Source organism: Oryza glaberrima, chromosome 9 (genome assembly GCF_000147395.1).
Source record: "Oryza glaberrima chromosome 9, OglaRS2, whole genome shotgun sequence".
Lineage (NCBI taxonomy): Eukaryota > Viridiplantae > Streptophyta > Magnoliopsida > Poales > Poaceae > Oryza > Oryza glaberrima.
In genome coordinates, this window is record NC_068334.1 from 4,930,426 (window position 1) to 4,947,553 (window position 17,128).

A 17,128-nucleotide genomic window follows, 5' to 3' on the forward strand; every position below is an offset into this window, starting at 1 on the left:
TGTACCACTGTACCCACAAGACACAGCTCCACGACATGTCATCATGCGCCTCAATACCACCATGGTACCTCGGAAAGGAACTGTGACAATACCCCTCGCACAATACAACTCACCACAATGCACCATTCCTAGATCATAATCACCCCCTCTACAACTAGAGGCATGGACTCCCCAGCGACCCCCACGGACTTCTCGCCGCTTCTCAGTCTGGCACCCCGTAACGAACCATGCTATACAAAAGGTAAAGCCATTACCCACGCTGGCTTGTGGTTGGCACGGTTAATGTTTCACAACAGTAGCTTGCGAACCGGTCCATAATTGTCATGAGCACGACCATCAAAACCTTGTACTCACAACCCACCATTAATCAAATTTTAGTTAAGAATTGATTATCATAACACGATTAACCATCGTGAGCTACCATTAAATATAACCATAAGTAATAATGTAGTATGATTCATCCCATTAATGAGCTAATGTTTCTAAGCATGTCTAAGCAATTATATATATAGCATTTAGCTGAACCAAACCAATATATAAGGTTCAAGCTAATCAATTTATTACCCATAGGAAAATAAAGTCATCTTCGGCCATTAATTAATTGGGAAAGGCTCACCACCCGATGACATTCGAAAATAATGCATAAGTTGAAATAAAATATTAGCTTTAAACGGGTTCAACATGCTCAAAGGGTTGTTTTGGATTTGTGTGACTTGCCTTGATCTTCTTCAAATGCTTCTGAACCTTCCTCAACGTAAACGCTCTCCTCCGGAACGTCGGAAACCAAAGCAAATGAACAAAATCAACAAAACAGTATAAAAACAAGCATAAACAGTACATGTGGATATTTTTAACATGTAGATCTAGATTTTAGATGAATTTAGCAACTTGAACCACTTGAATCCGAGTTACGATGATTTAGTTATGAATTTCCGAAGTTTAATCAGTTTTCATCTAATACAGAAAATTATTACGATTTAAAAGGGAATTATGATGTCATCGACGACATCATCGCAGCCATGGCACTGGACAACAACTCCGCCGGCGATAGAGAGCTCGGGCGGCTAAACCGAAGGCACCTACACGAAGAGGACGACGAGGCGAACTCACCGGTGCAAAGAACTACGACAGACGACAACGAACGAAGGCCGACGACGAGCTCCGACGGCGGCACGGCTCGGCTCGATGTCAGCGGCGGCCCTCCGGTGGCTTGCGATGGCTGCGAAGGGGCGGCCGAGATGCTCCTCCACCTGGCAAACCCGACGGCGGCGACGGAAGGCGGCGGCGACGGCGACAGTGGCGGCGCGGCGCGGCTGAAGCAGCGACGGCGACGGCGACGCTAAGGCTCACGTGGCGGCGGCGCTACGGGCGACGGCTGCAGCTAGAACATGAGGCAAACAGAAGAGGGCGACTAAGGGATGCTATTTATAGGCTCGGATTAAGGAGATCGAACTCGGAACGAAAGGAATCGAAATCGAAAAATCCGATGGTTAGTTTGGAGAGATAAACTCGAAAACGAATTTGATTCGGATAAAATACAAGGAATTAAACTCCGGTTTTTGAGGGAAACGAAAGAGGGAGATAAGGGAAATAATTCCCCTCAACTAATTTTAGGAAAACACAATAGAAAAGGCCGGATTTAGAGGAGAAAAACCGAACCAACTCGGTCTCAGTTCGGCTGCCACTTGCCAGAGGTTGAAGAAGAACAGTACAAAAGGGACGCAAAGTAGACTTTCAGCATTGGGCTGGACTGAGAAAATAACAAAGAAAGAAAAGAGAAGGGGAAGGGCAGCTCGGCTGGGCCGACTTGGGCTGCACAGCACGCGCGCGAGGGAAGAGAGTTGGGCTGAAAACAGCCCAACGGCTTAGGGAAAGATTTAAAAACTTTTTCAATTAAAATAATTTGTGAAATGATGTTTCATTTATTAAAAATACTTTCCTTGCTCAAATAATTCCCAGAAAAATCCATAAAATAGATAAACAAGCAAATTATTTAATGAGATTTTATCTAGCTCAATTTTTTGTTTCAATTTTTCCTATATTATTAGAGTTTACCTTGTAGGCTTTTAAATAATTTCTAAAAATGCATTAAAAATGAATTACTAAATTAGGCGATTTTCGGGGCGTGACAGACCATTTCCTTGATATCGCTTCAATACCAGCATTGGCTTGGGAAACCGTACACAGATTGATGGATTTAATTAGCACACAGGTTTCATCTAAACCATGAGTCGCCCGTGGTTTTGGTAGTACTGATATGCACGCCAAGATACTTGCGTCCCTATCATGGATCTGTCAATATATATTGTTTCATGAGATATAAAACTTACTTGATCTTTTCCTTCATCTCTCCTTTCCTCTTCACTATTTAAACAAAGCAGATCTAGAGGGAAGCAATGGATAGAAACACCTTGGGTCATAGCATCTTATTAGAGGAATCGAAGGAACCAATCAAGCAAATGAAGGTAGGTCACTCATGTAGAAATACAAGTTACAACATACCGATGACTAGTAGTGAGCTTATTAGCATAGAGTTCCAAAGTCTATTCAATCAGTAAATTTGATTTGACTTTCAATTGTATATGCTCAGGGAAAACAAGAAGATAGTTTTGCAGGGACAGTAAAGAATGATCATGTTGATCATTCCGATCTAGAATCCTCAAACTTACCTGATCAGGGAAAGAAAAATGTACCAAAAGATTTGGAAGCTCTAGCCAGGGCTACAAAGAATGTACCCGAGGATGTGGAAATTTCCGAAATAAAATCCAATGATTTAGACAACAAGACGGGGAGGAACATTGGAAAGAGAAATCGACAAGATGACAGTGGGAGTAAAACAAAGGTTAGTAACTTTTTATCTCATCTATGCTTTCCGAATTCAGATGTATATGTTTTAGTTCATATTAATACCATATGGTTTGGCCATGTTCATTACTATAAAAAATTGGGAAACGGTAAGATAGTTACCGATTACTAGTCATATTGGTGAAGTAGTGATGTATAGAAAATTAATGCTAATTTCTCGTAAGTGTAATGTGTGACACGATGCCTTTCATATAGCAAGACTATTTTTTTATCTTTTTGTTGGAAAAAGTATATTGACATTTGTATATGTGTATTGATATGCAGAAATCCTCTGATCATAATGTGCAAAGTCACAGTATGTATCACGTTAGCTTTTGCTCTTTTGTATGTATGAATCTTATTTATGTTATTATGTTTTTTTTTAGTTTTTTCTTTTTTGCATGTATGAAACTTAAACATAATTAACAATATTATAGGAAATCTTAACTATATTGGTCATAATGAAAATGATTTGCACTAATGTGTAATAAATTAAATGTGGCATAACTTTTGGTGCTAAAAAGGTAAAATGGTGTTTTAAAATTTTTCTATGTAGTTTACTAACTTATTAGTGCGTAACTTAGTGTGGAAATTGAACTTGTTGATGCACAAGTTTGTAGCTCTCGACACCAATGTAATATTATGTGAACTTACTTTAATATGCACATGATCTAGTAGGTCCGTGAAAGGAAGGACAATAGAGCTAACTCCAGGTAATTATAGTAAAGTGGCATTTGTTTAGGAAAGAAACTTTCTAATTTGTCAATTCTTATCCAATAGAAATTTCATCTAAAACAGTCTAAATTAAACATATGCAGATCCTACTGAATACCCAAGGGGAAGGGGGCCAACTAGACTCGAACTTCCACATGGTTTTGTGTAGCTGTTATTGGAGAATTTGATTTGTTAAGAATTAGTGTCTCCACTAAAGTTTCTGAATATTGTGCAATTGTTGCTGGAGTATGTGACTTCTTAAGAATTGGTGTCTTTGCTGATGTTTTTGAATATGCTATCTCAGTAGACACCTTGAGATGTTAGCATTTGGTTTTAAAGTTATTTTTTCATTGTCAAGTACTTAAGTGATTTATTTGTCAAATCAAGTACTTTTGCAAAAATGTCATCATTCTTAGTTTCTGAGACTAGTTATTATTTTGATGAGACTAGTAATGGTAAATTATTCTCTGACTTGAATCTTAGCATTAAATCTCGAGAATTGATACACGCACACAAGGGTCGGTTTACCATTCTATGTTCAAGGCGTGTATTTGTACCACATAAGCTTAGACATGTCTTGTGCATGTGAACGTGAGAGGGGTGTGCATGTGTGAGATTGTCATTTTTAATCTATCAATTCATACTCAACAAATACTGTAGAACTAAAGCCCGTACTACGCATGTTGCAATGTAACGTACACCCTCTTCCCACTCTCGCATCCATCCCTTGCATGTAGATAAAAAAAATTACCACACATTCTCTTCACCTGTCCATCCGCCCAACTTGTCGGTATTAAAATTACAGCCATCAATTTACTTATACATATTTCGTCACGAATACGTTTTGATTTTCAAGAAAAGGACAATATGTTTTGGTTTTTAGCAAGTGCAAAAGAAAATAGTTTATTTATGCACATCTTATCCTGACTAATTTATTTACACAAAAAACAAGTACAGAAATAATCTATTTCTATACTTGTCCAACACATAGAAAATATATTTACTACTTACAAACAATACATACGAGGAAACATGATGTACAAACCTAAAAACTTACCACATATGAGTAAAAACTTTACTCATGGTGACGTGGGCAAATCTCTTACATCTATTTCTAAATCCTGCAGTAGTTTTCAACTTTGCACTACATATGTGGTTTGCATTACATATTTCCACATACATATAAATACAATATATTTTTCATCGCTAGCAAAAAGAATCTCTTTTTTCTACATAAGCACGTGCACGGCCACAATAGGAGCTGCTTGCCACACAACATTGTACGAAGATTGGCGCATGCTAGGCAATAATGACTGGTAGGCTCTGGTACTTGGGAAGCAGGAGTGGGGCTACTACTGAAGTAGATCATCCAGGCTCAGGCACATGTCGACTCCTTGAGCACAATATATATGGCCTCTGATGAAGATTGGACAACCTTAGAAAATCATTGCCGTAATCGTCATATCAATGATAGGATGGGCATCAGTTGTGGAGCATTCTAGGGTGTTGTCAATCCATATATCATTTATTTTTAAGAAAGTGAATTGGAACACGACCTTTGGATCTAAAATAGAGGTACACAACCAAACAACAAACAAAAGTACTTAGACTCACAGCATTAAAAATAGGTTCGACACAACCAACAACTCACTACAACCGCATAGGATTCGTTGATCCATATATGGTATATCATGGATGATGGAGGGGAGTCGATGTTAGTGGAGAGGTTCCCTCCGGTGATCTATTGTAAACTATGTATAGGCATCAATGGTCTTACAGCCCACGAAGGTAATGAGGTAATCCATCATCAACAATGTATAGGGCATTAATGCAGCGGCCCATGGTGGCGGTCGGTCATCATCTCGTGAGCGGCGGAGTGGAGACGACCAAATCCAAATTGCATTACGAAGTAGTATGCATGCTGCAGTAGTTTTATATTGTCACATTATTTATAGTGTTTTTTTCTTCTTTTGTCCACTTAGCCAAAATTATCACACTTGTGCGTAAGCACCATTGGTGTGATAATTGTGTCATGGTACATGACTGCACTCATCAAGATTGAAAATCCTTGGTATCTAAAGAAAATATTGGGCACAAGCAGTTGTATTTTCAATAAAATTTGAATGGGATCAAGTATTTGTTGTTAGCCTCCATCTCTGTGCGTTATGGGTCGGGCACATATGTGTGGTGTGTGTGTATATGACATTGCCTCAACAAATGGGTGCGTAGGACAGACGCGCTAATCGACCCGGCCTAACGCAGAAACCGTCACATCTCCACCTCCTTAGGCATTGACAAATGGTTTCACCAATAATAATGTACCTTTTCATTCTCTTCTTACATTGTGTCCTATAGAATATTTTTACATATTGTTTACTTCTTTGCTGAATAATCTTCTACAGAGTACAATTAATCTTATTTGCCTAACATATTTTGCATTGTGTTGATTTTCTTTAACATTGATGCCCAAAAAATGAAAGAATGAAAACCTAGATTTACTTCGTATAGGAGGTTATGTCCAATTCTCGAGAATGAATGTTTTGGTCAATGGATTTTTTTGCAACTAGACGGATCCTCTACACTACTAACTAAAAGTTGTATGAGAATAAGTAAACATGAGGGTGCAAAGTGAATTTTATTTGTATCTAGAAGGTTTGGCTTCATGTTGTCTACACAATTTACAACCTCCATAGATCATCCAATGGTAGAAACATTAATGTAATTAATGTAGCTTTAGAAGAGATTAAAAGGCTAGAGCTAATAGAGTAAAACAAATGCTAGTAATAAATAAGATGGTGTGAATGGCTTCACGAGAGAAAACATAAAATTTGGACTATATATAAAAGATCCAAAAGGTTGAAACAATTGAGGTGATATACCTTCACAATGACAAAATTATCACCTGGACAAATCATGTTTGTTGGAATCAAAATTACGAACTCAAATTGAGCACAAAAGGATAACATCATTGACAATGTTTGCTTTAATGAAATAAAACAATGTTGAGTTAAAAAAAATGAAATCAAACAAAGCAACTTCTACATGGCCTTGAAACGAACAAATTGTTTCTTGATAAGTTTACATGAAGAAAGCAATTTATTTATAGGGATAAAACCAAGCAAAAGTCATTGGAGTTAGGAATTTATGCTTTGACCCCGGATCCATTAAAACAATAATGATGAGTTAAGTATTTAGTTGTTGATATTTCTTAACGACATTAATAGAAATATAATTCGCAGCAATGACGCCCGAAATATTACTCGGTATTCTTTAGGGTTACAAATATAATCTGCAAGCGCACGGATATACCATTGTACCATTTCACCTAGAAGTATTCCAAGGTATCGTATTTATTTAATCCCAATGGAAGATATCATAAGAGAGTACTATGCTAATAATTTATATCACTTGTATAGATCAAAGTCTAATGTAGGGGTTAATCAATTTAAGTGTAGGATATGTTGACACACAGAAGGAACTAAACATAATACTGGAGAAAGAATAAGAAAAGCATCATTTTTGTACTTCTAGTATATAATCATTTTAGTCTACACTTGCTATTGTACAATTATGCAGCCAATACCCTATAACTATGCCCTCCTGGTATATCAAGAAACCACCCTTGATTGCGGAGTTTCTTATGACAATCCATCATGCCTATCCAAGTGGTAATAGATACGGAGGAGTACCCACACCAGGAAATTCTCTTAGCCCTATATATGCACGTGGAGGAATACCCGTACTGAGTTGTCACTATCAATGGCCTAATTCTACAGATCCGTGGGATATAGCACCATTTAATGGTATCTAATAATTTAAGAACCACTCCTACATTACTAAATATTACTCTACATCACTGCAGATGACATAGAGCAATCATATAAATGAACAACAAACCAATACTATTGCATATCTCTAGTAAACTAGCCACATAATTATTGCGAATCAAATATGAACTAAAGTCGGTACTCAAATAATTATATAAGTAAAGTAATGAACCAAAACTATATAGAGAAGAATATTTCATTATTGAATAAAGTCTTACAAGAGAGAGAGGAGCTACTAGAGCCATACCCGAAATCTCCGGAAGACTTGAAGAACTAAGAAACTATTCTAATTCTACTCCATTAGCACTAGAACAAAGTAAATAAACGAGAGAGAGAGAGAGAGAGAGAGCTTCTTGCTTGATCCTTGGTGTGGGTTGTTGACGGTCATTAGCGATCAGTTTCGACCGTCAATATTACCAAAATAGAGGAGAACTAGTTATGCTTGCATTGCATATTCATGTTAGAACAATAATATTCCACTAGTATTTGGTTCACTAACCTTTTGCAGAGAATAACTATAAAGTGGAGGAGAATCGACATCAAACTAAACGATAAATCAATCGGACGATGTCGAGAATCAGACTTATGTATGAATGGGCCAAGAACTCAGAATTGACATAATGAACTGGGCCAAAATTCACAAGTCTGTCTATGAGAGCAAAAGAGGAGGCCACTTGCCGATTTTGGGCCATGTCGGCCCAGCCCATGGTTCGGCCGAACCCCCCGCAGCAGCACTCGATCCAGGGTTCTTCTGGCCGGCTGAGATGACTCCCTAATGACGGTTGTTGGGTATTACCGACCTCTCATCCTCACTTCACTCACACACTTCAAGCAAAGCTCTCTCATATTCTCTCAAGTTTAGTTTAGTGTTCTCAAGTTAGTGGAATATAGGAATAGAGTAGAAATCGTAGTCCGGAAGTCTTCGGAAGAGTTCGGGTATGGCTGTAGTAGCTCTTATCTTCTCTTTTGTAAGCTTTGTACTTTATTTAGAATACTTTTCTATATACATTTATGATATTGGAATACTTTCCGAGTATATAAATGCCAACTTTACATTATTATGTTTATGTTATACTGATTATACTGCTAGCTTATCTGGGAGATGCATAGGTACGGGTATAATGTTTGCTTATACAATTACTCTATGTCATGACGATGATATTAGAGTAGTATCTGGTAGTTTAGGCGTGGTGTCTAGATTATGGGATATCATTATTTGGGGTTATATGCTACGGATGAGAGGTGGGCCACTGATGGTGATAGCTCAGTACGGATATTCCTCCGCGCGTGTATATAGTCCTAAGTTAATTTCCTGGGGAGGGTACTCCTCCGTATTTAGCCCCGGTTGTATAGTCATGACGGGTTGTCGTAAGGAACTTGATAGTCAGGGGTGGCTTCTCGAAGTACCAAGAGGGCATCGGATAGAGGGTGTTAGCTAGTATGTCAGATAACTAGGATGTATGTATACTATGTATACTAAAAGTATAGGAATAGATTCTCTTTCTATTTTCTTTCTACTTAGCTTAGACATTTTAGTATGAGGATGGGTAACTCCCTGTTTGTGTGTCACTCTACCCTTGGATTATCTTAACCCCTGCTTAGACTATGATTATTACAAGTAACATATAAATTATTAGTCTGGTTCTCTCTACTATGATCTTCCCACGGGATTAAACAAATACGATACCCTTGGAATACTCTTGGGTAAAATGCTACAATGGTATATCCATGCACTTGCGGATGCACTCTGTAACTATAATATACCAGGAGTATTTCTGCACCATTGCTGGGAATTATATTTCTAGTAATGTCATAAGAAATACCAACATGGGTTGAAATGGAGATGGAGATGTCCTTTTATAGGCTGCCAATGATAGTTATGACGGTTGGAAATGTCCTAGACGCCTCGCAACCATCATTGGGAAGAAATCCAGGACGTCCACGTGAAAGGCCAGGATGAACGGTGCCAGAGGCGGTTTGACCAAACCCTGGTTTTTTTTATTTTTACCTGAACACTCATGGCCATGTGGCTCTCATGGGTTTTTTTTTTGACTTTAGGTGGCACGTCAGCCGAAACCGCATTGAGACATTATTTGCACTAGTTTTAGATGTTGAGGATGCATCATATCTGTTATTGTGATTCAAAAGGACAAATTACAAACTTGACAACAAAATGAAAGACCTAAAGTAAACTTATTCTTTTATAAGGAGGCAATACCACAAGCCCATGAAGGGGCTCCTATAGAACTTTCATGAATGAATATACTAGTTAATTTGATATCCCTCCATTCCTACAGAAATTAAAAATGGAACCAAATGTTTTCAATTGGTTATTTATATTCATTCATTACTGCTAACATGTAGGATATAATAGAGTAGTATTTTTCTTGCTCTTCCTACTAGCGTAGGAAAACATATTTTGCTAGTAGTGGAAAAATAGAAAACACATGTTTTCCCATGGAAAAATAGAAAACATGTTATCCTAAATTACCTAACACAAGATTATAACTCACCCTGCTGGATCAATTTGGGCCAAATAAAAAAGCAAATACCATCTAATTATATGGCAGAAACAAGAAAATTTGGTTCTCGAACCATGCAAAATTTGAATAATCGAATCATGCCGTTCGATTCAGAATAATTAACTTTTTTGCTAGTATGGAGAGGCGAGTGGCATTATATTTATCATTTTTGTACAGGGATTATATACCAATACGATAAATAGTGCCCAAAGTAAAATCGTCCCGGGCCCTGTTTGATTCGATCGAGTTCTGATCCCCATCCCCCCACCCCATGAACCCATTGTTCGATCCTTGGGGAACAACACTGGCCCCGTGCTACATAGTATAGCTGAACTGTATCCTGTCACGCCTTAACTGTAGTTTGGATAGTTGCGCTGTACTCTTGCACGATGGAAATAAGCATGTCCTTTAGCATGGATAATTAATTAAGGCGTACTGTTTCACTGTCAACGGATCTTGTCATGTAGCTCATCACGACAGGATATATTGATAATTGTAGAGCGTTTCACGACAGGATACATTGTACATTGTTGACGGATCTTGTCATGTAGCTTAATATGACAGGATTCATTATCTAAAAAAAAAATGACAGGATTGATCCTGATACACTGGCTAGTTGCTCGTCTACTTTCTCCAATTTCATAATTCTTCACGTTTCGAACGTATATCAAATATGTACAATTTTGTAGAACTACTATATTCCGAGCCAAAGGATGCATCAGCCTAGGCCCACCCCACCCCACGTCCCGTCATCCCACTCCTAGCATTGTCAGAGTAAACGATTTACTCCTATCGTGAGCCTCTATCACCCACCTTTATTCGAGTAAACGATTTACTTCGATAATAAAAACAACTTCACTGCTTCCAATCCCACCCCGCGTCCCGCATCATGCTCCCACCATTATCAGAGTAAATGATTTAGTTCCACAAAATTAACTTCTCTGCTTCCGGTATTATTCTATTTTTCCCGTGCCCAACCAACCACTCTCACCGCCACTTCATTTTTTTTCTTTTTTTTGGGATCTGAATCGATCCCCCATCCCAGCCCACAGATAGGCGACACACCATGGAGGAGGACGACAACACCATGGCAGTTGATGGTGGTGGCCGGCGGTAGTTGAGGCGACGGACTGCTTCGGGCCTCACTACCGAACGCTGGGAAGCACCTTAACCAGCAAGGAGGTGTTCAACTGGGCCAATAGCAACAACCAGCGGCTGCTCCATGTTGGCGATATTGATAGAACAAGCAAGTAAGGAAATGATACTCTAATTTGCATCTACATACTCTCCTTCAACTTCACTTAGGAAGCCCCAATTTTTTTTTTTTTTTTTGCAAATCAAATTAACGTGCAATCTCCAATATTACCTGATCTCAATTGATGGGCTACGCAGGTCCTATATTTTCACATCGTGCTCCATGTGGCTGGCCACAGAGGATAGGGTGGAGTCCGCCGGTGATGAAGGTTGTTTGCTATTTTTCTTTTGCTCGTCATCTCTATTGACATCAACGAGAATGTTTTTGCTAGATGATGCATGGCTACCACTACGCAATGTCGAGCTCATGTCTAGACCACACCGCTATATCTTTCCATGATTCCATCGTCGACTACTGCTCGCCACCTGGTTGCTCTCTCCACTACCAGTCACAAGATACATACCATCCTCTTCATCCTTAGAGCAAGATACAACAAAGCCACCAGATGGATTTTTGACTGAATCATTTTTTTCTTTTCTAGTTTGATTCATCTATGAGTAATTTTATTGCTTGTGTGTGACTGAGCATGTAATTTTTTCATTCATACGACTATTTTGTGATACAGATCAACAATACTCTTAGTATCAGTTTTTACTCTTATACTGTATATTGAACACATCAGTAAACATATTACTACACTGTGGCTACAAGATCATAGCTATATCGAGAGTAAGGTGGTAATTGGTTTACTCACAGACCATGAAATCTCAATTTTTACTCTTATATTGTGCATTGAGCACATCAGTAAACGTATTACAACACGGTGACAATGAGATCATGGGCTATATCGAGAGGAAGGTAGTAATTATTTTACTCACATACCACAAAATCTAAACAATATTTATAATATTGGAAAAATAATTACTAGCGTTGAAAGCTGGTAGTAAACTTTTTACGACCATCTAGGTATGACGTCATATGATGTAGAGGCATTCATGCGAGTAAATTTGTTACTTTTAAATGAGCAGATATGGGAGGCTGTGAGTAAATGAAAAACTCCACAGAGTAAATTCGTTACTTTTGAAATGTGCGGAGATAAAAAACGGAAAACTCAGAAATAAAAACTAGATGGTAAATATTTTACTAAAACGTGAAAATAGAATAACTACAAAGAAAGAATGAAAAAAAGAAAAATCTAGATGGTTAATATTTTACCGGGCCTATTGATGAAGAATAACTAAAAAAAAAGAACGAAAAAAAGAAAAATCTAGATGGCTAATATTTTACCGGGCCTATTAATGAAGCATGGATGAGATGGAGAAGAGAAAAAAGAAAGAAGCAAAGTGGGACGGTAAAAACGAAAAAAATGAACCGAGAAAAAAAGGTGGGATGCGAAGGAAGGGTGGGGTGGTAAAAAACGGGAAAACCGAAAGAAAGAGGGCGTTGTGCGGCTCTAGCGCTACCAACAATTTTGACTATTAATAAATTTTAAAATATTTAATTTCAATACACTACAAACACCATGTATAGATTAATCTTAGAAGTACTTCGAAATTATTTTATATCTACCTATTGTTTTATATAATAGAATAAAAAATCATAGCGAAGGGTATGATTTAGATACTGTATCGTTGTTTAAGAGTAGCTTAGTGTGATAAGATTATATTGATCCTTCCCTCAAAAAAAAAAAGATTATATTGATCCTGATACACTGGGTACTTGTTGCATAGTATCTCATATCCCCTTTCAGGCCATCCGATCAGGCATGGTGGCTAGTGACCATCTATCGCCATCGTCGTGATTGTGAGAACTGATATGTTACACGTATGTCTCGTTCAGCACCCCGATCGGCCAATCCACTGGTGCTTCCTATATTATCCTAATCTAGTTGCTACAGGTCGGTGATTCCACTTCGTGATTCCAATTACACTATTTTCAGTCATATGCGTTTGTAAATTTGTTCAAGCAAGAATGCTTAATCAAGCAACAATGATACGATTTTTTAGGCAGTTTGTTAGGATAACAACATGTGCTTATTGCGTGGATAGCCACCTAAACTAATTGATTAAGCGTACCCAACACATACCAAAAAATATATCTTAAATTTTGTTTTTGGAACTCCTAATTTGATTTTAAGGTGTAAAGAAATTTTAATCTCCAACACATCTCTTAAATTAGTTCCCGATAATAAAAAGTGGCCCACCTTTAGCAACCAACAAATAAAAAACAAAAATCGGTCCGCCCATCCCCTCACCACGCGCGATCTCTATCCAAGTGTGGCCCTCTTATTTTGCCATGCAAAAAATTAAAGCGAAAGCGTCTCCTAACTCGTGGAAAGCATGAAAGGAGATGAAGGAGATTTCAATTTTTGGATACATCTTTAGAGGAATTGTTGGAGTAAGTTTTTTTTACAAAACAAACCTCAAATTTTAATCTCCAACTCATATCTTAAATTAGTTCCCAATAATAAAAAGTGGACCCACCTTTAACAACCAACAAATAAAAACAAAAACCGGTCCGCCCATCCCCTCCCCACGCGTGATCTCTATCCAAGTGTCGCCCTCTTCTTTTGCCATGCAAAAAATTGAAGCGAAAGCGTCTCTAAGCTCGTGGAAAGCATGAAAGGAGACTAAGGGGATTTCAATTTTTGGATACATCTTTAGAGGAATTGTTGGAGTAAGGTTTTTTTATAAAAGAAACCTCAATTTTAGAATTGGTTCCATTTAGGCAAACTGTTGGTCATACTCAGTGCATGCAATTCTTGGCAAAGCCCTCCTGTATTACTTATTTTCTTTATTATTTGAAAATGTCTAAAATTTGAAAGTTGGTAGAAAGTTCATTTTAAGTTCCACGGAGGTGAAGCAAAACTTCCATGAGACCTCGTTGCATCCTTTGATAGGTCATAGTAACTTAAGTATTTCCTTTAATATGCCATTCATCACTACTGTAAAGTTGCATAATGTATCAACCCACATATATGCCCACAAAAATGTGAATTTTTTCGCTAAAAATGAAATACTGAAAATTCATTAATTGTCTTATACGGTCGTGGAATTTGTCTGTAAAAATCGATGATTGTGATGGCCAGGGTTTGCATTTTCGAAATGAGGGTTCAGAGGGTACCAAAAGAGCCGATATCACTGAAATTTCAGTGCTTTTCTAGCCGAAATTGTTTGAAAATTTTACAAATTTTTAATGAATTTGAATAAACTTTGCGGTAGGCGCTATTCCGAGCGCTAGAGCACGGAATATTGTTCCGAGCACCACACATCACGCCTAGAGTCCATAAAAACTGGTGTTCGGTTGCCCACGTTCGATCTATGTAGATTAGTTCTATTTAAATTCGGGGTAAATCAATTACAGATCCGTAAAATCGGTGGTCGGTTGAAAATAATCGTTGTAATTGGTTTATCTCTGTTTCCAATCGAGGTAGTTACGTTATGGTGTGCAACAAACTGAGACCAAATCTTGTAGTAATCAAATTACTATCGATGTAAATGAAAATTGATGGTGCATGTGCCTGTAGTAATTGGATTAATGACAACCATGCTTGGTGAAATCTTGTAGTAATCGAGTTACTGTCGACATAAATAAAAATTGATGGTGGATGTGCTTATAGTAGTTGGATTATGAACAACATTGGTTGATCAAATCTTGTAGTATTCGTATTACTGTCGATGTAAATGAAAATTGATAGTGCATTAACTTGTAGTAATTGTATTATCGCTAGCCTTGGTTGATGATTTCTTATAGTGAGTGCATCAAGCAAGAAAAAAAGGAAAAATAAATAAGAAGGGAGTTACTGGGGCCTAATTAGTTTACCCCAAATAATACGTGAATAAATTTTTTACTTATACATTGAATCACTCCATCCTAAATCATGGGACAAAAAATAAAGATTTTACATGCACATCATAGTAAAAGCACAAGAATAAAAATTTTATACACAAACACAGCAATATACGCCATCGCCAGTTCCTCATGACGGCTGAATGGAGTTTCTGTCCTGCTAGAGAGAGCAAGAAGACAAAGTGGCAGAGATGCAGGCCGGAGCCGAGGCAGCACCAAGTCTGGTCGCTGTGACCTCGGTAGGAGCCGAATCCGGGGACGAAGCCAAAGATGGAGGTCATCGTTGCTATTGTCACCGCCTCACTGTCATAAACTGGGCAACGACAGAAGTGATGAAACAAATCACAGTTTCTTGCGGATGTTACCAAATTGATTGACCATCACAAACAGGATATCTGCCATGCAAGGGAGAATAGAGAAGCACGCCAAGAAGAGTGCTCAACCCAATCGAAGTCAGACTGCATAGAATCAAGAAGGATAAAGAATTTAATTAATCATAGATTGTATACAATTCTTGGAAGAAATCAAGAATCTCATTAGGAATTGCTGAGAGAACTTATCGTCCCCACGACGTCCACCTCGTTCGCCATGGGCCAGACGCCTCTTCAGCATCGATCTGAAGCAGATGCTGCGGCAGTGAGGCCTGAAGCAGTGCCTTCGCCTCAAGTGCCGCCAGCAACCGCCATCAACTGCCACGGTGTCGTTGTCCTCCTCCATGGTGCGTCGCCGATCTGTGGGCAGGGATGGTGGATCGATTCAGATCCCGAAAAAAAGGAAAAAAATGAAGTGTGGGCAAGAGTGGTTGGTTGGGTATTAGAAAAATAGAATATATACCAGAAGTAGAGAAGTTGTTTTTATTAGAGTAAATCATTTACTCCGATAATGGTGGGAGCACGATGCGGGACATGGGGTGGGATCGAAAGGGAAGTTATTTTTATTATCGAAGTAAATCGTTTACTCCGATAACGGTAGGAGTGGTATGACGGGATGTGGGGTGGGATCGTAACCAGAGAAGTTGTTTTTATCGAAGTAAATCGTTTACTCCGATAACGGTGGGAGCGGGATGATGGAGCTTGGGGTGAGGTGGGCCTAGCTGATACACGTTTGACGCTTGGAATATAGGAGCGCGCAGTGCTCCCAATAGTAGTTCTATAAACTTTGATCAAATTCGCAATATTTAGAAAAAAACAAAAAATTCTGGAGAGATATATGCTTGCCGGTCAGAACCGAAATTGCCGAAATTTTGGAAATTTCATTCCGAAATTGCAGCCACTAGTAATGGCTATGAAAGATTTGCAATATTAACAGGCCATTTGGTTGCCACCAACTAGGCATGTACAAAGGTAGAGTCTAATATGAGCTCTCTGTACTAATTAATGTAACTAGAGACTATCCTCGTATCATAGTAGGGACAATAAGATTTCTAAACCATTAATGCACTAAATAATTTTTTATTATACTTCTTTCCTTTTCTCCACCCTCATTCAACAAATTTTCCGTTAATAAATGCTAAGAGTTGACTCTGAGCTGTTGTCACGCGTAGCAACGATGTTTCTCATTCATTCCATCTCTTTCTTCCATGTCACTAAATTTACTTGTATGATAATAAAGAAAGCCTGTTATTAGACACCATATTATACATGCCCTAATGTCATTGGAAATCTCAGAGCATCAATCTGCATCCTGGTTTGCTGACATGGCTGTAGCAGACAAAGCATTTCCACCTTGTTGCATGTTGCCTGACGCTGACAGCCCAGATATCATGTTGTTCTTTTCTGAAACTAAGAAAGTATGGGCACATTCATATATAGTATGCTGTTTAATAATCACTTGCCGGGAAAATTCGTCCGCTTCGATATTATTAATGTGCCCAATGAGTATAATACTCCTATCATGAAATCATTATCTCTACATTGCTTTGTGACAGAATGCGTCATATCTGATTAATACACGAGTTTTTTGGCTGTATTCTTTACTTTGTCGCTCACTAGCTAGCTAGCTTTTAATTGTTTACGCATTTTGTCGTGTATATATATGTTGTTAGTATATTAGAAATCATATGCTACTTATTTAGAGTCCTTAGAGATCTAAAATCACTGTCCTTGCAGTTTATGTCATATAGTGATGACAACGTACGCACACAAACGTGCGTAATGTTCGTGGTCTGATTCATGACC

At 38.2% G+C, this 17,128-nt stretch overlaps 1 protein-coding gene across 1 annotated transcript; it reads left to right on the forward strand.

The window, feature by feature from the left end:
• The first annotated feature begins 2,396 nt into the window (after positions 1-2,396).
• LOC127783907 (uncharacterized) lies at positions 2,397-3,727 on the forward strand. Its single transcript, XM_052311057.1, has 5 exons — positions 2,397-2,465; positions 2,591-2,842; positions 3,130-3,163; positions 3,516-3,557; positions 3,663-3,727. The coding sequence occupies exons 1-5, from the start codon at positions 2,397-2,399 to the stop codon at positions 3,725-3,727; spliced, it is 462 nt and encodes a 153-aa protein (XP_052167017.1).
• The last annotated feature ends 13,401 nt before the right edge of the window (positions 3,728-17,128 follow it).